Source organism: Pseudophryne corroboree, chromosome 7, assembly GCF_028390025.1.
Source record: "Pseudophryne corroboree isolate aPseCor3 chromosome 7, aPseCor3.hap2, whole genome shotgun sequence".
Lineage (NCBI taxonomy): Eukaryota > Metazoa > Chordata > Amphibia > Anura > Myobatrachidae > Pseudophryne > Pseudophryne corroboree.
Genome location: NC_086450.1, coordinates 410,574,326 through 410,596,440, shown reverse-complemented (window position 1 = coordinate 410,596,440; position 22,115 = coordinate 410,574,326). Strand labels below are relative to the sequence as shown.

At 48.6% G+C, this 22,115-nt stretch overlaps 1 protein-coding gene across 2 annotated transcripts in view; it reads right to left on the bottom strand.

Moving 5' to 3' along the window:
• Positions 1-22,115, bottom strand: part of ABCA3 (ATP binding cassette subfamily A member 3) — a 90,476-nt gene that overhangs the window by 36,769 nt on the left and 31,592 nt on the right. For both annotated transcript variants that reach the window (XM_063934691.1, XM_063934690.1), the window contains exons 2-10: positions 12,440-12,530; positions 12,029-12,284; positions 10,981-11,108; positions 4,431-4,596; positions 2,883-3,142; positions 2,395-2,511; positions 1,932-2,052; positions 1,664-1,837; positions 1,357-1,538 (exon numbers count right to left, since the gene is read on the bottom strand). In XM_063934691.1, the coding sequence (XP_063790761.1) occupies positions 1,357-1,538; positions 1,664-1,837; positions 1,932-2,052; positions 2,395-2,511; positions 2,883-3,142; positions 4,431-4,596; positions 10,981-11,108; positions 12,029-12,284; positions 12,440-12,493 (1,458 nt within the window). In that variant the 5' untranslated portion in view covers positions 12,494-12,530. The remainder of the gene's footprint in view (positions 1-1,356; positions 1,539-1,663; positions 1,838-1,931; positions 2,053-2,394; positions 2,512-2,882; positions 3,143-4,430; positions 4,597-10,980; positions 11,109-12,028; positions 12,285-12,439; positions 12,531-22,115) is intronic.

Here is a 22,115-nt window from a genome sequence, read left to right as displayed (position 1 = left end):
CAGGAGGAGGAGGCGGAACTACGAGGACAAAATAGAGACGGCACCACGGTCAGGATAAAGAGGGAGAGTGTCAAGGATAGAAAGAGGAAGAGAGAGAGGACGTGTCTGGGAGAGAGAGAGGGAGACAGTGTCAGGGAGAGAGCGAGAGGGAGAATGTCAAGTAGAGAGAGACTGTCGGGGAGAGATAAAGAGTGTCAGGGAGAGAGAGGAACAAGAGGACAGAGAGTGTTCAGGAGAGAGAGTGGGACAGGGAGAGAGACAGAGAGTGGAGCGAGCAGGAAAGACACTACCTGATTTCACAGCACACTGCACAGCCACACAGATCTCCTATGGAGACAGGCACTCCTCTGCACTAGGCCACGCCCCCTAAATAGCAGTGAATCGCGGCACTTTGATGGGAGTTGGGGGTGGGGGAGCATTGATTGGTCCCTGCACTGCACGGAGGTTGTGATGTGCGGTCTTTCAAGTTTCAACTGACCGCACGTCGCTGCCCCTGTATATCAGCCGGTGCATCTCATGTTTGGGGGGGGGAGCTGCCCCCTTGCCCCCCCTGTTCTGACGCCTTTGCCCAGAGGTAATGATGCAGCGTCCCCCAGATGGATGAGAGAGGAACGTGTACAGTCATCCCTATATTTTGTATAAAAGGGTACACCCTGAGCCTAGTATTCAGGAAACAGGACTCCCAGATGGATCAGATTTAACAGAGACTAACATCACAAATGCTTGTGTACATATTTTCATCTTGCGAAAACACCAGTTCATGAAGAAAGTCTCACTTACATGTGCACAATCTATATAAAACTTGTCCCTTCCCCAGCCAACAGTGAACCCAACTTTACAACTGCCATTAATAACGTTAGACAGACTAAACCAGGCCGCGATCAGGCCGGTAAGCAGCTGCCAGTGACTCACCCTTGAAATTCAAATTTGGGCAACCTGACTTAAGGAACAACATTAATGGTCCTTACAATTGTGCTTTGGATCAAAGAGGTGTGTACCCCAGGTGGTGGGGTACTACATGTAAGAGGGCAGGATATAGTCAACAGTGATTGGGGGCAAAAGATCTAAACAACAGTAAGGTGCCTGGCAGTGAGATGGCCATCGTTCTGTCATGTCAGGGCAGAAATAACAGGATGTTGATGGTTTGTATTCCTCACTACATAAAGCACTGGTGAAAGAAGACTTGGTTGGAAATGACAATATGTTACAGCTACCGCAATATCAATTCTAGAGAACTTACGGAATGATGTTTGGAATCCTCGTGAGTTGAGGAATTACTGGTAAACATCCTATGGGAAGGTCCTATGGGAAGTGCAATACGCTTACTGTGGGAACAGTAGAGAAATAAGTCCTCACCAGAATGCAGAAGTACCAAGGCTGGGGCACTCCATAGTCTCCCGGCATGACAGACTCCACGTACCACCCAATGATGGAGTAGAGGATAGAATCAAGCAGCAGCAGTCCCAAAACTTGACCCAGAGTGAAGTTGTCATCCACGCTGACTGGGGTAAATAAATTTGACCACTGGGCTCCCGTGCCTAAAAAACAAATCAGAAAAGCCTAATTGAAAACCAGCTGTGGTAATTGCAGAAGTCTGGCACAAGCACACTGACATTACAGACAATAAAAGGGAATGTTTCGGCCCCCGGTTGTCCACACTGACCTTTCCCCTCGAACATGCCGATAAGTTGCGCTCCCATGGCCATACCCACGTTGGAAATCAGACAAGATACCAGCTTCTCACTATGAGTTATTATGTCGTACCGTGGAGAGATGAAGAAGTAAGGGATATAGGAGAAGAAATACAGGAAACCACCAGCTGCAGCTGCCATGTTTGCTATGGGAAGGAAGACAATGTAGACGGTTAACTGTTATTTCCACCGTCAATACCATCGTCAGTGTCCACCAAGGTGTTAAGAAACATTCCTCACCTCTTGAGAAAAAGCTGCTGATCATGAAACTGAAGGAGATGGTGGACACTGCAAAGACCATGAGATAGGCAAAGACTACAGTAGGATCACTTCGTGTGAGTACTGCTCCCTGGCCACTGACCTGAAAGAAAAAGACAAATTAAAACATGTCGGGCTTACATGGTCACTTCTGACACTAACGTGCCACCAAAAAACCTAAGCTGGAAAAGGTTATCAATGTCTTTTCAAAACGTGGTGACGACTCTAGGCTGCCTAAATGAAAACCTGTTTTGCTGACACTGTTGTGACATGTCCTAGGTTATCTCAATCCAACTAGACTGACAGCTACTCGTCTATGTGACCCTCTGCTGTCCACGGTGATCTTATGTTTTTAACTGTCAATTTCTAAGGTTAAAAAACACAGAGAGAACATGTGCTGCTGCTAAATAAGGTATATTACCTGCAGAGAGCTGCTGGTACCCACCTGGACACAGAGAAGGAGAGTGACAAAGGAGACTGACACCAAGAGGAGGAGGAAGAAATGGATGAACCAAGCAAAGGAGTGGAGCCAGGACTTCAGTCCCATCACACGCATGTACTCCTGTAAAAGACAGACATGTCACCTATGTACAGCAAATGACAAAATAAAATACTACACGAATAGAAGAGGCAGAGACAGGAAAACGGATATAAGACATGGAACCACGTGTATTCATTTTACATCTTGGGTAAGTTTTTAGCCGAATTATACATGTTTTCATTGTATGGATTTTATACTTTTGTTGAGCTAGAGTACATTATGTTATGTTGCTCCAATTAGATGCGATAGGTCGATTTATCTGTGGCCCAGAAGAAAGCATTTCTAACTAATATTCACTGATTAACACAGGCACCAAAACACCAAGAGCTGGAACTCACAGGGGTGAAGTCACATAATGATGGATTCAGCTACGTACTCATCACTGTCCTCACCTTCAGTTTCCGCTCCTTCTCCAGGACCAGGGCACGCACAATGCTCAAAGAAGTGTAAGTGAAGCTGAGCATTAGGAGCAAGGGAAGCTGGTTCTGTATAGCCAGGATGAAGAGGTCATTGACATACGGTGGGAAAGGAAAGCGTCGTATGGCAACATCGACTGTTTCCAGGAAAGTCCGTCCAGTTTCATTGGCGTGATAGTACATAATCGCCCGATCTACATGGTGCTGCACTGCCAGGAAACCTTCTCGCTGATACCCTGGAAGAGGAGAAGATGTTCATTTCATACAAGGAGCCAGCAACAAAAGTGATGAATTGTAGCAGAACAGAATGACTACATAAAACTGCACATTAACAACAGCTTATTCACAGCAAAGTAACAGTATACACATAAATTACACCACCAAAGGCACTCAAATTTCCTAAAAGCCATAGTAGTACACAGACAAAATGCCTTTAAATAATAAATATAGGGAAGACACCAAGGGCGCTGATGAATGTTACATAGGTAAGAAGCAGGACAAATAGATGCAGATAACTTACTGACTGCAAAGACGCCCATATATACAGGAATCAGGGTGTAGCCAGAACTTTGTAAGCCCCATAGCAAGATATTGAAGGGGACCCGGTCTGAAAGCTTTTATAGAGACAGCTCTCCACAACAGTTGTTAATGCTATGCCCCATAGTAGTGCCCTACCTTCTTTTCTGAACCATAGTAGTGCCCAAGTTCACATGATGTCACATTGTAGGGCTGCCGGTACACATTATACAACAGTACCCCCAATTCACATTATGACATATAGTGACCCCAGTTTGTTTTATGCATTACAGTACCCCCTGTTCATACTGTGCCACACTATAGTGCCTACACTTCATATTGTGCCATATTACAGTGCCCCAATGCATATTATGTAACATTATAATACCGCCCAGTTAATTTTTTACCACATTAGCAGGTCCAGGGGCATACTTAGATATCTTGCAAGCCCCAAGGCAAGTTTGCAAGGGCCCTTATGCACCACCCAATTATGAAAAATTATATAACACATGTAACTTTGATAGGGAAGATGGGCCCCTCTCAGCTCTGGGTGCCATAGCAGCTGCACTCCCTGCACCTATGGTAGCTACGCCCCTGTATATAAACACATGTAACTGTGACAGGGAAGGTGGCTCCTCTCAGATCTGGGCCTATAGCAGCTGCACTCCCTGCACCTATAGTAGCTGCGTCCTTGTATACAACACATGTAACTGTGACTGGGAAGGTGGGCATCTCTCAGCTCTGGGCCCCATAGCAGCGGCACTCCTTGCACCTATGGTACCTACGCCCTTGTATACAACACATGTAACTGTGACTGGGAAGGTGGGCATCTCTCAGCTTTGGGCCCCATAGCAGCGGCACTCCTTGCACCTATGGTACCTACGCCCTTGTATATAACACATGTAACTGACAGGGAAAGTGGGCCTCTCTCAGCTCTGGACCCCATAGTAGCTGCACTCCCTGCACCTATGGTAGCTACACCCTTGACAGGTATAACACAATCATTACCTGGTGTGCCACCACTCGCATCTGTTCGCTCCCGTGGTCCTGGCAGCTGGAAGAGTGGATACAGGTACCTTGTACGCCAGTTACGATCCACGTTTGGGTTGATACCTATTTTTTCATTCATCGGAGCATTACGAGGGCTGTATTTAAACCGTAACTTGTACCGGACCTATGTCAATGGCATGGAAAAAGAGATTTATGGTAGACTTACCATGGTTAAATCTCTTTCTGCAAGGTACACTGGGTTCCACAGGGAATACATTGGGGTGTAGAGATGGATCTTGATCCAGAGGCACCAACAGGCTAAAGCTTTAGACTGTCCCAGAATGCACTGCGGGCCCTTCTCTATAACCCCGCCTCCAAGCTCCGTTTTGGTAACCAGTCCAATGCAGAAGCAGGTAAAAGAGAAGGCAGATGTTGGTCACATAGAACCACGTTCTCACGACAGGAGAAGGGACTAGCGGCTAATGCCATACAAACCCAAAGAAGCTAAGTGCGTCAGGGCGCCCTGTGGAACCCAGTGTACCTCGCAGAAAGAGATTTAACCATTGTAAGTCTCCTTTTCTGCAGCGGGGTAACACTGTGTTCCACACGGAATACATCGGGGATGTCCTAAAGCAGTTCCTCAAGGGAGGGGACGCACCTTAGCGGGTATGAGCACCCGGTGTCCAAAGGAAGCATCCTGGGAGGCGGAAGTATCAAAGGCATAGAAGAACCTAATAAACGTGTTCACTGAGGACCACGTAGCCGCCTTGCACAATTGTTCAGCGGACATGCTACGACGGGCCGCCCAAGATGGTCCAACAGACTGAGTAGAAAGAGCTTTAATAGCAGCAGGAGCTGAGATTCCAGCCTGCGCATAAGCTTGTGCAAACAGCATTCTAATCCATCTGGCCAAGGTTTGCCTATTCGCAGGCCTGCCACGTTTGTGGAAACCAAACAGAACAAAGAGGGTATCTGACCTCCTGATAGAGGCAGTCCTCTCCACATATATACGGAGAGCCCGTACCACATCCAAAGACCGTTCTTTGGAGGACAATTCAGAAGAGATGAAGGCTGGAACCACAATCTCTTGATTAAGGTGAAAAGATGACACCACCTTAAAAAAAACCAGGGCGAGTTCTGAGAACTGCTCGGTCACGATGAAACATCAAAAAGGGTGGACGACAGGACAAAGTCTGACACCCTTCTAGCAGAGGCAATAGCCAGCAGAAACAGGACCTTGGCTGTGAGCCATTTAAGGTCCACTGACTCGAGAGGCTCAAATGGAGACTCTTGCAGGGCATTCAGGACAACAGACAAATCCCATGGAGCCACAGGAGGGACATAGGAAGGCTGAATCCGCAGTACGCCCTGAGTGAATGTATGAACGTCAGGTATAGACGCAATTTTACTTTGAAACCACACCAACAAGGCAGATATGTGAACCTTGAGGGAGGCCAGACGAAGTCCTAAATCCAGGCCTTGTTGCAAAAAAGCCAGAAATCTGGAAGTACTAAACTTAGAAGCATCATAATTTTTAAAGAACACCAGGTGAAGTAAGAATTCCAGACCCTATAATAAATCCATGCAGACGCCGGTTTGCAAGTATTTAGCATAGTTTGGATAACCACCTCGGAGAATCCTTTGGCCCTCAGGAGTAAAGCTTCAAGAGCTACGCCGTCAAAGCCAGTCTGGCCAGGTCCGGGTAGACACAAGGGCCCTGAATGAGGTGGTCTGGGCATTGAGGAAGTAGAAGAGGACGCTCTATCAATAGACCCTGTAGGTCTGAGAACCAATGCCGTCTGGGCCACGCTAGAGCGACTAGAAGTAGTATTCCTCCTTCTTGCTTGAACTTCCGTAGTACCCTGGGTAGAAGTGACACTGGAGGGAACACGCAAGAAAGCCGAAAGTTCCATGGAATTGCCAGTGCGTCCATGAACGCTGCTTGAGGATCCCTTTTTCTTGATCCGAAGACCGGAACTTTGTGATTGTGTCGTGACACCATCAGGTCTACATCTGGTATACCTTGTACACTTGTCCACTAGGAGTTGAAAGACTTCCTGATGAAGACTCCACTCTGCGGCGTGTACGTCCTGACGACTGATGAAATCCGCTTCCTAGTTGAGGACTCCCGGAATGAACACTGCCGATATTGCTGGCAGATGGTGTTCCGCCCAACGAAGGATTTTTGACACTTCCATCATTGCCATGCGGCTTCGAGTGCCGCCTTGATGGTTTATGTATGCCACCGTGGTGGCGTTGTCTCACTGTACTTGAACAGGCCTGTTCAAAATCAGAGGCAGGGCAAGAGTCAAAGCATTGAACACTACTCGCATTTCCAGAATGTTTATCGGGAGGAGGGATTCCTCCTTGGTCCACCGATCCTGGAGAGAGTGTTGCTCCAGCACCGCGCCCCAACCCCTCAGACTGGCGTCCATAGTCAGTAGGACCCAGTTGGAGATCCAGAAAGGACGGCCCCTGCTCAACTGCTGGTCCTGTAGCCACCAGCTCAGTGACAGATGAACCTCCGGAGTCAAGGAGATCATTTGAGACCTGATCCAATGAGGCAGGCCATCCCACTTGGAAAGGATTAACCTCTGTAGAGGGCGGGAATGAAATTGAGCGTACTGTACCATGTCAAAAGTCGACACCATGAGGCTTAACACTTGCATCGCCGAGTATATCGACACTGTTGGGCGAGAGAGGAAGTATCTGATCCTGTCCTGAAGTTTCAGGACTTTCTCTGAAGACAGAAACAGTCTTTGGCTGTGTGTGTCCAGCAGTGCCTCCAGGTGCACCATGCTCCGAGCAGGGACCAGCGAGGACTTCTTCCAGTTGACGAGCCACCCGTGGGCTTGTAGGAAGTGTACCGTTAGTTGCAGATGACTGAGGAGGACATCTTGGGAGTTCGCAAGGATCAGCAAGTCGTCCAGATACAGCAGGATCGTGATACCCTGACGACGCACATGAGCCGTCATAACCTTGGTGAAGATCCGAGGAGCCTTGGCCAGTCCAAACGGCAGAGCCTGGAACTGATAATGAAGGTTGCCAATTGCAAACCGCAGATATTGCTGATGCGATATGGCAATAGGTATATGCAGATAAGCATCTTGTATATCCAGGGATACCATATAGTCTCCGGTATTGACCAGTACAATTAAGCGCAGTGTTTCCATACGGAACGTGGACACTTTCACAAACTTGTTCAGTGATTTGAGGTTGAGGATAGGTCGGAAAGACCCATCAGGTTTCGGGACTAGAAACAGGGTCGAGTAGTATCCACTGCCTCTCTGGGACAGAGGTACCGGCACTACCACTCCTGTATCCAAGTGGGAATGCACAACCATCTGTAGAGCTTGCGCCTTTAACAGATCCAAAGGGATAACCGTTGTGCAGAACTGGCGAGGGGGACGTCTCTTGAAAGAGACTGCGTAACCAAGAGAGACAACTTCTCGCATCTGTGCGTCTGAAGTGGTCATTAACCAGACCCAGATGAATGGTAGAAGTCGGCTCCCCACCCTGGGAACCCCCAGCGGGAGGCCTGTCCCGTCATGCAGCAGGCTTGTCATGAGAAGCAGGCTGACGAGCAGCCCAGGATTGTTAGGCCTTGGGCTTAGTAGTTGTTGGGAGCACGTCACAATCTTGGGTATGTCTGACTTTCGCTTTCCCTTTAGGCCAAAAGCAGGGAAAAGTGGTACCTTTTGCCTTCTGTGCTAAAGGAGTAGCATTTGGGAGAAAAGCAGTCATAGTAGCCACCGATTCAGATCCAATTTTTAATTAGGTCTTCCCCAAATAAGATGTCCCCAGTAAAGAGGAAAACCTCCAAGGACTTTTGGAGTCCAGGTCCATCTTCCATGACCTCAACCACAGAATACGGTGAGCCAGGACAGACATATTCGACGCCTTGGCAGCCAACACACCCGCCTCAGTGGACGACTCCTGGTATAGAAAAAGGTGGCAGTGGTATTGTGAGACATGGAATGTCTGGCATTGTCGGATATATCCTCGGGCAGCTCTTCCTCTAATGCCTGATCCAGTCATCAATCTATTTTGCAGCCCCAACAGGATGCAATCGCGGTCTATGTACAACACCCGTAAGGGAGTAATAGACTTCAGGCATCCCTCCACACGCTTACCTGTCGGGTCCTACAGTGAGGGGACAGTGGTGAGAGGCAGAGTGGACGACACCCGATGGGTGACACATGAGTTCACAAGCAGTGAAATATCTATTTGTTATATAACACTGCAGGGGGAAGATATCGAGCTAATGCCCGTTGTAGACAGGGGGAATGTCTTCTCTGGATTAGACCAGGGGTCTTCTTGTCTGATGTACACTTAATGGTCAGATTGTAGTAACAGAGTTTTATTTACCCTCTGCGTGTGAACATATCAGTTTGCTTAACCACAGTAGGGGAATCCTCTTATCAGTGATTTGTAGGATTTGCTTCCCAGTAACCACAGGGGCAGTGGTATCATTTAGCAATGGAAAATCCTTGTCAAAAACACCTAATATAGGGACTGACAGGACAGCATGATCCCCCTCTCTTCAGATAAAATATCAGAGAGATTATTGGATAGAGAGGAGAAAGCAGCCCGCTCAGATGACCCAGAGACATGAGAGTGACCTGGAATAGGGTTTTGCCTGACCAAGGAAGGAGTCATACACTACAACCCGTGAAGCAAAATTTTCCAGCCCAAAGCGGAGTAACCATGGGGACATCAGAGACTGTAATGTTACAGGTGGTCCCATAGGGGGCATAAAGCGTTCAACTAAAGAACCCAGTAGGTTTGAGAACACAGCCCAGGTTGGCTTCTGATTGATTACAGGAGCTGCGGACTGACTGGGAAATGTATGAGACATTGGGGGTCATTCCGACCCAATTGCTTGCTGCAGTTTATCGCAGCGCAGCGATCGGGTTGGAACTGCGCATGCGCCGGGGCTTGCCAGACGGCCGAAGCCCGTCGTTGCCTAGCGATCGCCTCTGAGGCAGAAGCGGTCGCTGGGCGGGAGGGGGCTGGACGGCGCTGTTTAAGGGGCGCGGTCCGGCCAACGCAGGCGTGGCCGGACGGTTGGGGGGGCGGGCCGCGGCGGCTGGGAGACGTCACACGCAGCTGCTGCGACCCGGGGCAGCAAAGAGGTTCTCCCGGCCAGCCGCAGGACCTGCGCTGGCCGGGAGTAACTCCTGAGATGCAAAAGTATTGCCGCTGTGCGATGCTTTTGCATTTCTGCGGGGGGGGGAAGCAGGCACTGACATGCGGGGCGGCCTAGCCCTGTGCTGGGTGTCCCCCCACATGTTGAGTGCCTGATCGTAGCTGTGCTAAATTTAGCACAGCTACGATCAACGATCTACACAGATCATCACACAAAACTTCCCCCTCAGGTAAATCCGTTGCACATGCTATGCAGGAGCGTCCCCAGATTTACTGCCCTACATGTTAAACATTATACATAAATGCAACAGAGAGCGGTTTAGTACGATGAAGCCAGCCAGAGTACAATACCTGCGAATAAATCAAAACAAAGCGCGGTCTGAGAGCGGATGTATATATCAGAATACTCATACAATATATTCTGGCACAGGTACACTTGTTCTTAGCTAACGCTGTCTTAATATTGGCATGTAGAATACTTAAGTGTTTGCAAAATCACAGCGCTGATGTACAGGCGGGTTTACAAAGGAGACCTTGCCCTGCAGTCCCGGAGACCAATTGCATCTATTTTAGAAAATGGTGCCCAGTGTCTCAGTCAGGGAGTGAGGGAGAGTGTGAGGCAGCTCCAGGGCGGGAACACCAGCAGTAAATGGCGCCCTGGGCCGGGGGAGAGGCTACAGGTCAAGCGCCGGCTCCCCTATGCTGGACTTCACCACCTGGTACTATGGAGTCTTATTAAAATGGATATTAGTATATCCGACCTGTACTCCTATGCCCTGGTGGACATAGTGGGGTCTCTGCTCAGTGACAGTGTCCACGCCAGCTTCGCAGTCCATCTCACTAGACTGTGATCGGAAACGCGATTTAATGGCGAGTCCCGCCTGGGGGACCCTCTTACCTCCTCCCTTCTGTAGCAGCCACGCGAACCAGGAGAGCGTCTGCGATCGTGTGCCTAGAGCTGGAGCGTCTCCGCCGCAAGTACCCGGGAACACAGCCAGTGGGAGTATGCGACGACGCTGGGGAGGTGATGGAGCACGCAGCACAGTATGTCACACTGACATATGAAGTGCTGCAGCCCTTGAAGTCTTCTAAAAAGCTTTTTCAGGGCTGCCTAGCGCATCCCCCCTGTTAAGTGACCTGCTTCATGCAGGCACCAACTCTAAAAATGAGCTCACAGTGCCTGGAGGCGGGGTTATAGAGGAGGCCCCGCAATGCATTCTGGGACAGTCTAAAGCTTTAGCCTGTTGGTGCCTCTGGATCAAGATCCATCTCTACACCCCCAATGTATTCCCTGTGGTACCCCGCTGCAGAAATTACAGATTTACACAATGTCTGAATACCCCCACAGCACAACCCAAGTCTTTACTATACCACTGCTGCATCCCAAAGCTATATAGGGTTGTCCCTGCCTGAGTATTACCTGAAGTGGTAAAGGATCATCACTGCTGTTGAACTGGTGCTCAAAGACCAAAGAGGCCAGGACATTACCCGACTGGTTGTCATGTTTGATAAACTCCTCAAAATCCCTTTCGGTGGGAAATCCTCTGGCTGAAGAGACGGCAAAAATACACATATACCATTACAAGGCTTTGCCTACCAAAATTGAGTAACCAAAAAATTATTATTTTATTATTATTTAAAAGATAAGGGACTTTAACCTCATTAAAACTTTTACATCTGTTGACCAAACCTTGAGAACGGTGTTTACACAATTTTTTTTACAGGTCTCTAGTTGTATATTAAACTATGAAAGTGTAGTATTGGACGATAGTGTTGGACAAACTCATCGTACCCGTGGGAAGGGAATTTAGCAAGGGACAAAGGGCCTAATTCAGACCTGATCGTAGCAGCAAATTTGTTAGCAGTTGGGCAAAACCATGTGCACTGCATGGGGGGGGCAGATGTAACATGTGCAGATGTAACATGTGCAGAGAAAGTTAGATTGGGGCGGGGTGTGTTCAAACTGAAATCTAAATTGCAGTGTAAAAATAAAGCAGCCAGTATTTACCCTGCACAGAAACAATATAACCCACCCAAATCTAACTCTCTCTGCACATGTTATATCTGCCCCACCTGCAGTGCACATGGTTTTGCCCAGCTGCTAACAAATTTGCTGCTACGATCAGGTCTGAATTAGGCCCAAAGTTAAGGAGAAGGCGTTTGACACAGGGAAAGATGATACAATGCTACTGGAGTCCACCAATGACAGTGAGACCTGCAGATGGGGACGGGTCCCTGGGTTGTGACCATCTTCTGCAAACAACCTTATTTGTTGTTACAGCCAATTAAAATGAAACCTACAACAAAATCTCACTGAGTCCCCCTCAACACTGATCCCTGTACCCACAACAATGACGTCCCTATTGGTAACAGAAGGGGAGAAAAAAGAAGCAGCTGTAAGATCCAATGGGATTGGAGAGTACCAGTAAAGAGATGGGATCCAAGAACTTGCAGCACAGCGGCCTTACCACGGATATCGATGCCCAAATTCTTCTCCACCGTCTTTACAATATCCCGAACAGAGTCACTGTGAGATGGAACATACGCTAGCTCCCATGTGCGCTTGGAGTAAAAGAACCAGGGCATGGTGGGAAAATCCATATCATTGTATATTGTAGCATTGGGGTACGTCACCGACTCAACCCTTTGTCTTAAGGCAATGAGAATAGCGGAGAACAGGAGCGGGAGTGCCAACTCAATCACCGTCACCACCACCTGGCGTTTCTGTGGAAGGAAGAGGCACAGCTATAGTTGTAACACTACCCGCGTGCAGCCATATCTATGACAAGCGCACCACACTTCTCACTAGTAATCAGTAATGCCCCAATAATGTCTACAGTCACCCTCAGTTCCCATCACTCGCTCTCATCTCATCTCACCTGTAGAATGTAATTCTTCCAGAGTAGGAGCCCCAGCTGTCGGAACACGGCCATGGTGAGTTAATCTGGGCTTCGGGAGGCCTCGGAGCAGCTGTGTAAGAGAAGACCAATGTCAGCAGTCACAATTTGTCTGATCCTAACTCAATTTCCATTCCAGTTTCTTACATCATCGCAAAAGCAATAATAGTCCAACTTCACTCATCAGATACATAGTACATCCTTAACAACCTCCCCAAGGTAAAGAATCACTGCGTCCTTACCAGAGCTCTGACCCTAAAGCACTGCTCTATGCAGAGAGCTACTCACTTCACCATCTGACCTAGGGACCAGAAAATCCACCTGAAGCAGAAGTTTCCTATGTGCACTCCACACAGGGAGGCTCTTACACCACATTGTGTAATTGCTTTTTGTAAATCACCATTCAGCCCTTATTAAGTACAAATCCCATAGGCGCGCTCCTCTTTGAGCACACAGTACTTGTTGCTTTTAAGTGTCCTACAGGTTTAACTATCAGTACAAGTGGAATACCTAGGATGGGGGAAAGGGAGAGCCTAATGACGCAGACTATTGCAACACGCATGCCATAGTGCAAAGCTATGCAAAGTGTGCACTCCTGAGCTGCCACGTACCAGGAATAAAACAGTTGTAAGAACAATGCTCTGCAGATCTAGTGGTTGTTAGATGTGACGCTCTGCAGAACTTTCTATAATGAAGGTTATAATGGGATGTTGAGCATGAAGCAGAGTGTATGGAGCACTCTAGAGACAGCAAACTTAAATATAGGACTGTCTTCACATAACCGTGACACAAGACAGCATACGGTGTTATAGTGCAGCTTATAGTGTCACAAGATGTAAGAGAAATGCATAGATCTGTGGGTTAGATGGGCATACAGTGATTCCGTGCCCTACATACAGCAGCTAGGCCGCTTCATTTCCAGGAACAGTGCAGCAATAAGTCCCTATACTGCACAGTACCACTTCCCTGTGTTCTCTACACAAATCTCGTTCTATATGTAGAAGAAAGGGTTCAGAAGGATGGTATTGAAAGTCCAATAACAATGGCATGTAAGGCATCACATTTTACCAACTATGACCATGGTATGCCACTTTTTGCAGATCGATATAAAATAAGTATTTTAGTAGCTGATGCCTGCACTTCTCCAAAAGAGCAGAAAGCAATGTTCTGTATTATCACATTCGGACTGTGAATCTCAAGCTGCAGTTATTGGGCAAAACGCATTTAGCCAAAATGCTAAATAAACAATTCCTTGCAGATCTATAACAAGAATACTGTATAGCAGCGCTGTAGAAAGGGGGAGATGTATCAAAGCTTGATGAGAGATAATTTAGAGAGAGACAAAGCGCCAACCAATCGGCACCTGACATTTTTCAAACACAGGGGCAGATGTATTAAGAAGGGATAAAGAGGTGATAAAGCAGTGATAAGCGCAAGGCATACTTACCAACTTTTTGGCTGCTCTCACTCGCTAAGTGGGCGGCTGGGCAGGGGGGGACCCCTGTAATCGGGAGATTTGCCTGCTCTTCCGGGGGGCCGGGAGGGTCACCCGATTTTCGGGAGCCTCCCGGCCATTCCGGGAGAGTAGGCAAGTCTGGCGCAAGGTGATAATGCAGGCAGCTCCTAACTGTAATTTTTCAAATTCGTAATGATTGGCTGGTGCGATTGGCTGGTGAGTTATCACCTTGCACTTATCACTGCTTTATCACTTCTTTATCATTTCTCCAGGTTAATACATCTGTCCCCCAGCTTGTAACATGGCAGTTAGGAGCTGATCATCGAGTACGTTATCTCTTTCCAAGCTTTACTAAATCTCCCCTTTAATCTCCTGGAACGGACAGTGTATTTGGGTCACAGAACAGTGCTTCCACTTGCATTTCCAACTACTCCATATTTTGTCTCATTACAGGGCAATTCAATTCTGATTAAAAATTATCTTTTCACGTTTTTTTCCTACACACTCAACCAGTGAATGAACGGTTAAGGGAATTTTCTTGTTTGAAAGAGTATGGTATTTGTAGCGGTACAATAAAAAAACTATTTTGAGACCTGTGTCATCATTGTTACTAGAAAATAGGATTTTGGTACTTACCGATAAATCCTTTTCTCCTAGTCCGTAGAGGATGCTGGGGACTCCAAAAGGACCATGGGGTATAGACGGGATCCGCAGGAGTTTTGGCACACTGAAAAGACTTAATCTGGGTGTGAACTGGCTCCTCCCTCTATGCCCCTCCTCCAGACCTCAGTTATAGGAACTGTGCCCAGGAGAGACTGACATTTCGAGGAAAGATTTTTGTTTAAACTAAGGGCTACCAACATACCAGCCCACACCACAAACATACCGTACAACGAGAGTAACATTAAACCAGATAACAGTATGAATTAACAACAGCAACAAGCTGAAACAAGAATACATAACCCGTGTATAAACTAATTTAACTAGCAAGAAAACACTGCAAGTAACAGTTCGCACTGGGATGGGCGCCCAGCATCCTCTACGGACTAGGAGAAAATAAGATTTTACTTACCGATAAATCTATTTCTCGTAGTCCGTAGTGGATGCTGGGGACTCCGTCAGGACCATGGGGAATAGCGGCTCCGCAGGAGACAGGGCACAAAAGTAAAAGCCCTAGGATCAGGTGGTGTGCACTGGCTCCTCCCCCCATGACCCTCCCCCAAGCCCCAGTCAGGATACTGTGCCCGGACGAGCGTACACAATAAGGAAGGATTTTGAATCCCGGGTAAGACTCATACCAGCCACACCAATCACACCGTATAACCTGTGATCTGAACCCAGTTAACAGCATGATAACAGCGGAGCCTCTGAAAAGATGGCTCACAACAATAATAACCCGATTTTTGTAACAATAACTATGTACAAGTATTGCAGACAATCCGCACTTGGGATGGGCGCCCAGCATCCACTACGGACTACGAGAAATAGATTTATCGGTAAGTAAAATCTTATTTTCTCTGACGTCCTAGTGGATGCTGGGGACTCCGTCAGGACCATGGGGATTATACCAAAGCTCCCAAACGGGCGGGAGAGTGCGGATGACTCTGCAGCACCGAATGAGAGAACTCCAGGTCCTCTTTAGCCAGGGTATCAAATTTGTAGAATTTTACAAACGTGTTCTCCCCCGACCACGTAGCTGCTCGGCAGAGTTGTAATGCCGAGACCCCTCGGGCAGCCGCCCAGGATGAGCCCACCTTCCTTGTGGAATGGGCCTTGACAGATTTAGGCTGTGGCAGGCCTGCCACAGAATGTGCAAGTTGAAATGTGCTACAAATCCAACGAGCAATCGTCTGCTTAGAAGCAAGAGCACCCAGTTTGTTGGGTGCATACAGGATAACAGCGAGTCAGTTTTCCTGACTCCAGCCGTCCTGGAAACCTATATTTTCAGGGCCCTGACAACATCTAGCAACTTGGAGTCCTCCAAGTCCCTAGTAGCCGCAGGTACCACAATAAGCTGGTTCAGGTGAAACGCTGACACCACCTTAGGAAGAAACTGGGGACGAGTCCGCAGTTCTGCCCTGTCCGAATGGACAATCAGATATGGCTTTTGTGAGACAAAGCCGCCAATTCTGACACTCGCCTGGCCGAGGCCAGGGCCAACAGCATGGTCACTTTTCATGTGAGATATTTCAAATCCACAGATTTGAGCGGTTTAAAATGTGATTTGAGGAATCCCAGAACTACGTTGAGATCCCACAGTGCCACTGGAGGCACAAAAGGGGGGTTGTATATGCAATACTCCCTTGACAAACTTCTGGACTTCAGGAACTGAAGCCAATTCTTTCTGGAAGAAAATTTACAGGGCCGAAATTTGAACCTTAATGGACCCCAATTTGAGGCCCATAGACACTCCTGTTTGCAGGAAATGCAGGAATCGACCGAGTTGAAATTTCTTCGTGGGGCCTTCCTGGCCTCACACCACGCAACATATTTTCGCCACATGTGGTGATAATGTTTTGCGGTCACCTCCTTCCTGGCTTTGACCAGGGTAGGAATGACCTCTTCCGGAATGCCTTTTTCCCTTAGGATCTGGCGTTCCACCGCCATGCCGTCAAACGCATCCGCGGTAAGTCTTGGAACAGACCTGGTACTTGCTGAAGCAAGTCCCTTCTTAGCGGCAGAGGCCATGAGTCCTCTGTGAGCATTTCTTGAAGTTCCGGGTGCCACGTCCTTCTTGGCCAATCCGGAGCCACGAGTATAGTTCTTACTCCTCTACGTCTTATAATTCTCAGTACCTTGGTTATGAGAAGCAGAGGAGGGAACACATACACCGACTGGTACACCCACGGTGTTACCAGAACGTCCACAGATATTGCTTGAGGGTCTCTTGACCTGGCGCAATACCTGTCCAGTTTTTTGTTCAGGCGGGACGCCATCATGTCCACCTTTGGTCTTTCCCAACGGTTCACAATCATGTGGAATACTTCCCGATGAAGTCCCCACTCTCCCGGGTGGAGGTCGTGCCTGCTGAGGAAGTCTGCTTCCCAGTTGTCCACTCCCGGAATGAACACTGCTGACAGTGCTATCACATGATTTTTCGCCCAGCGAAGAATCCTTGCAGTTTCTGCCATTGCCCTCCTGCTTCTTGTGCCGCCCTGTCTGTTTACGTGGGCGACTGCCGTGATGTTGTCCCACTGGATCAATACCGGCTGACCTTGAAGCAGAGGTCTTGCTAAGCTTAGAACATTGTAAATTGCCCTTAGCTCCAGTATATTTATGTGGAGAGAAGTCTCCAGACTTGATCACACTCCCTGGAATTTTTTTCCCTGTGTGACTGCTCCCCAGCCTCTCAGGCTGGCATCCGTGGTCACCAGGACCCAGTCCTGAATGCCGAGTCTGCGGCCCTTTAGTAGATGAGCACTCTGCAGCCACCGCAGAAGAAACACCCTTGTCCTTGGAGACAGGGTTATCCGCTGATGCATCTGAAGATGCGATCCGGACCATTTTTCCAGCAGATCCCACTGAAAAGTTCTTGCGTGAAATCTACCGAATGGAATCGCTTCGTAAGAAGCCACCATTTTTCCCAGGACCCTTGTGCAATGATGCACTGACACTTTTCCTGGTTTTAGGAGGTTCCTGACTAGCTCGGATAACTCCCTGGCTTTCTTCTCCGGGAGAAACACCTTTTTCTGGACTGTGTCCAGAATCATCCCTAGGAACAGCAGACGTGTCGTCGGAAACAGCTGCGGTTTTGGAATATTTAGAATCCACCCGTGCTGTCGTAGAACTACTTGAGATAGTGCTACTCCGACCTCCAACTGTTCTCTGGACCTTGCCCCTATCAGGAGATCGTCCATTTTCTTTGAAGAAGAATCATCATTTCGGCCATTACCTTGGTAAGGACCCGGGGTGCCGTGGACAATCCAACCGGCAGCGTCTGAAACTGATAGTGCCAGTTCTGTACCACGAACCTGAGGTACCCTTGGTGAGAAGGGCAAATCGGGACATGGAGGTAAGCATCCCTGATGTCCCGGGACACCATATAGTCCCCTTCTTCCTGGTTCGCTATCACTGCTCTGAGTGACTCCATCTTGATTTGAACCTTTGTATGTAAGTGTTCAACTATTTCAGATTTAGAATAGGTCTCACCGAGCCGTCTGGCTTCAGTACCACAATATAGTGTGGAATAATACCCCTTTCCTTGTTGTAGGAGGGGTACTTTGATTATCACCTGCTGGGAATACAGCTTGTGAATTGTTTCCACTACTGCCTCCCTGTCGGAGGGAGACGTTGGTAAAGCAGACTTCAGGAACCTGCGAGGGGGAGACGTCTCGAATTTCCAATCTGTACCCCTGGGATACTACTTGTAGGATCCAGGGGTCCACTTGCGAGTGAGCCCACTGCGTGCTGAAACTCTTGAGACGACCCCCCCCACCGCACCTGAGTCCGCTTGTACGGCCCCAGCGTCATGCTGAGGACTTGGCAGAAGCGGTGGAGGGCTTCTGTTTCTGGGAATGGGCTGCCTGCTGCAGTCTTCTTCCCTTTCCTCTATCCCATGGCAGATATGACTGGCCTTTTGCCCGCTTGCCCTTATGGGGACGAAAGGACTGAGGCTGAAAAGACGTTGTCTTTTTCTCCTTTATACGGCAATACTTCCATGTGCCGTTTGGAATCTGCATCACCTGACCACTGTCGTGTCCATAAACAACTTCTGGCAGATATGGACATCGCACTTACTCTTGATGCCAGAGTGCAAATATCCCTCTGTGCATCTCGCATATATAGAAATGCATCCTTTAAATGCTCTATAGTCAATAAAATACTGTCCCTGTCAAGGGTATCAATATTTTCAGTCAGGGAATCCGACCAAGCCACCCCAGCGCTGCACATCCAGGCTGAGGCGATCGCTGGTCGCAGTATAACACCAGTATGTGTGTATATACTTTTTAGGATATTTTCCAGCCTCCTATCAGCTGGCTCCTTGAGGGCGGCCCTATCTGGAGACGGTACCGCCACTTGTTTTGATAAGCGTGTGAGCGCCTTATGCACCCTAAGGGGTGTTTCCCAACGCGCCCTAACTTCTGGCGGGAAAGGGTATACCGCCAATAATTTTCTATCGGGGGAAACCCACGCATCATCACACACTTCATTTAATTTATCTGATTCAGGAAAAACTACAGGTAGTTTTTTCACACTCCACATAATACCCTTTTTTGTGGTACTTGTAGTATCAGAAATATGTAACACCTCCTTCATTGCCCTTAACAAGTAACGTGTGGCCCTAACGGAAAATACGTTTGTTTCTTCACCGTCGACACTGGAGTCAGTGTCCGTGTCTGTGTCGACCGACTGAGGTAAAAGGACGTTTTAACGCCCCTGACGGTGTTTGAGACGCCTGGACAGGTACTAATTGGTTTGCCGGCAGTCTCATGTCGTCAACCGACCTTGCAGCGTGTTGACATTATCACGTAATTCCTTAAATAAGCCATCCATTCCGGTGTCGACTCCCTAGAGAGTGACATCACCATTACAGGCAATTGCTCCGCCTCCTCACCAACATCGTCCTCATACATGTCGACACACACGTACCGACACACAGCAGACACACAGGGAATGCTCTGATAGAGGACAGGACCCCACTAGCCCTTTGGGGAGACAGAGGGAGAGTTTGCCAGCACACACCAAAAACGCTATAATTATACAGGGACAACCTTTATATAAGTGTTTTTCCCCTTATAGCATTTTAATATATATAGTCATATCGCCAAATAAGTGCCCCCCCTCTCTGTTTTAACCCTGTTTCTGTAGTGCAGTGCAGGGGAGAGCCTGGGAGCCTTCCCACCAGCATTTCTGTGAGGGAAAATGGCGCTGTGTGCTGAGGAGAATAGGCCCCGCCCCCTTTTCGGCGGGCTTCTTCTCCCGTTTTTCTGAGACCTGGCAGGGGTTAAATACATCCATATAGCCCCCAGGGGCTATATGTGATGTATTTTTAGCCAGAATAAGGTACTATCATTGCTGCCCAGGGCGCCCCCCCCAGCGCCCTGCACCCTCAGTGACCGCTGCTATGAAGTGTGCTGACAACAATGGCGCACAGCTGCAGTGCTGTGCGCTACCTTATGAAGACTGAAAAGTCTTCTGCCGCCGGTTTCTGGACCTCTTCACTTTTCGGCATCTGCAAGGGGGTCGGCGGCGCGGCTCCAGGACGAACCCCAGGGTGAGACCTGTGTTCCGACTCCCTCTGGAGCTAATGGTGTCCAGTAGCCTAAGAAGCCAATCCATCCTGCACGCAGGTGAGTTCACTTCTCTCCCCTAAGTCCCTCGATGCAGTGAGCCTGTTGCCAGCAGGACTCACTGAAAATAAAAAACCTAACAAAACTTTTTCTCTAAGCAGCTCTTTAGGAGAGCCACCTAGATTGCACCCTTCTCGGCCGGGCACAAAAATCTAACTGGGGCTTGGGGGAGGGTCATGGGGGGAGGAGCCAGTGCACACCACCTGATCCTAGGGCTTTTACTTTTGTGCCCTGTCTCCTGCGGAGCCGCTATTCCCCATGGTCCTGACGGAGTCCCCAGCATCCACTAGGACGTCAGAGAAAAGGATTTATCGGTAAGTACCAAAATCCTATTTTCTCTTACGTCCTAGAGGATGCTGGGGACTCCAAAAGGACCATGGGGTTTATACCAAAGCTCCAGAACGGGCGGGAGAGTGCGGACGACTCTGCAGCACCGACTGAGCAAACGCAAGGTCCTCATCAGCCAGGGTATCAAACTTATAGAACTTAGCAAAAGTGTTTGAACCCGACCAAGTAGCTGCTCGGCAAAGCTGTAACGCCGAGACGCCTCGGGCAGCCGCCCAAGATGAGCCCACTTTTCTGGTAGAATGGGCTTTTACTGACTTCGGCACCGGTAGTCTGGCCGAAGAATGAGTCTGCTGAACCGTACTACAAATCCAGCGTGCAATAGTCTGTTTTGAAGCAGGATGACCAATTTTGTTGGAAGCATACAAGACAAAAAACGCCTCAGTTTTTCTGGCAACAGCTGTCCTAGTGACCTAGATCTTCAACGCTCTTACAACATCCAGAGATTTTGGAATCGCCACAGCCTCCGTAGCCACCGGGACCACAATAGGTTGGTTAATGTGAAATGAAGAAACCACCTTCGGCAGAAATTGTTGACGAGTCCTCAATTCCGCCCTATCCGAATGAAAAATCAAGTACGGGCTCTTATGAGATAAGGCCGCCAACTCTGACACCCGCCTGGCAGACGCCAGCGCCAACAGCATAACTACCTTCCAAGTGAGAAATTTCAATTCAACCTTACGCAAAGGTTCAAACCAGGAAGACATGAGAAACCGTAAGACCACATCCAGCTCCCATGGAGCTACAGGAGGCACAAACGGAGGATTGATATGCATTACTACTTTCACAAAAGTCTGAACCTCTGGGAGGACAGCTAATTCTTTTTGAAAGAAAATAGACAAAGGCGAAATCTGCACTTTGATGGAACCTAATTTCAGGCCTGCTTCTACTCCCGCCTGTAAAAAGTGGAGAAAGCGCCCCCCCCCCCCAAGTGAAAATCTTCCACAGGAGCCATTTTAGACTCACACCAGGAAACATACTTTCTCCAAATACGGTGATAATGTTTCGCCGTAACCTCCTTCCTAGCCTTAATGAGAGTTGGAATGACCTCCCTGGGGATACCCTTACGAGCTAAGATCTGGCGCTCAACCTCCATGCCGTCAAACGCAGCCGCGGTAAGTCTGGAAACACGCATGGACCCTGCAACAACAGGTCCTCTCTTAGAGGAAGCGGCCAAGGATCTTCCACCAGTAATTCCTGAAGATCCGGGTACCAGGCCCTTCTTGGCCAATCTGGAACGACGAGAATCGCCTGAACCCTTGCTCGTCAAGTGATCCCCAGTACCTTTGGAATGAGAGGAAGTGGAGGGAACACATACACCGACTGGAACACCCACGGAGACACCAGGGCGTCCACAGCACTGGCTTGGGGGTCCCTTGACCTGGAACAATACCTCGGGAGCTTCTTGTTGAGACGAGACGCCATCATGTCGATCAATGGAATTGGTGAAGAGCCCACTCTCCCGGATGGAGATAGTGTCTGCTGAGGAAATCTGCTTCCCAGTTGTCCACTCCCGGTAGGAAGACTGCTGACAGGGCGCTCACGTGTTGTTCCGCCCAGCGAAGGA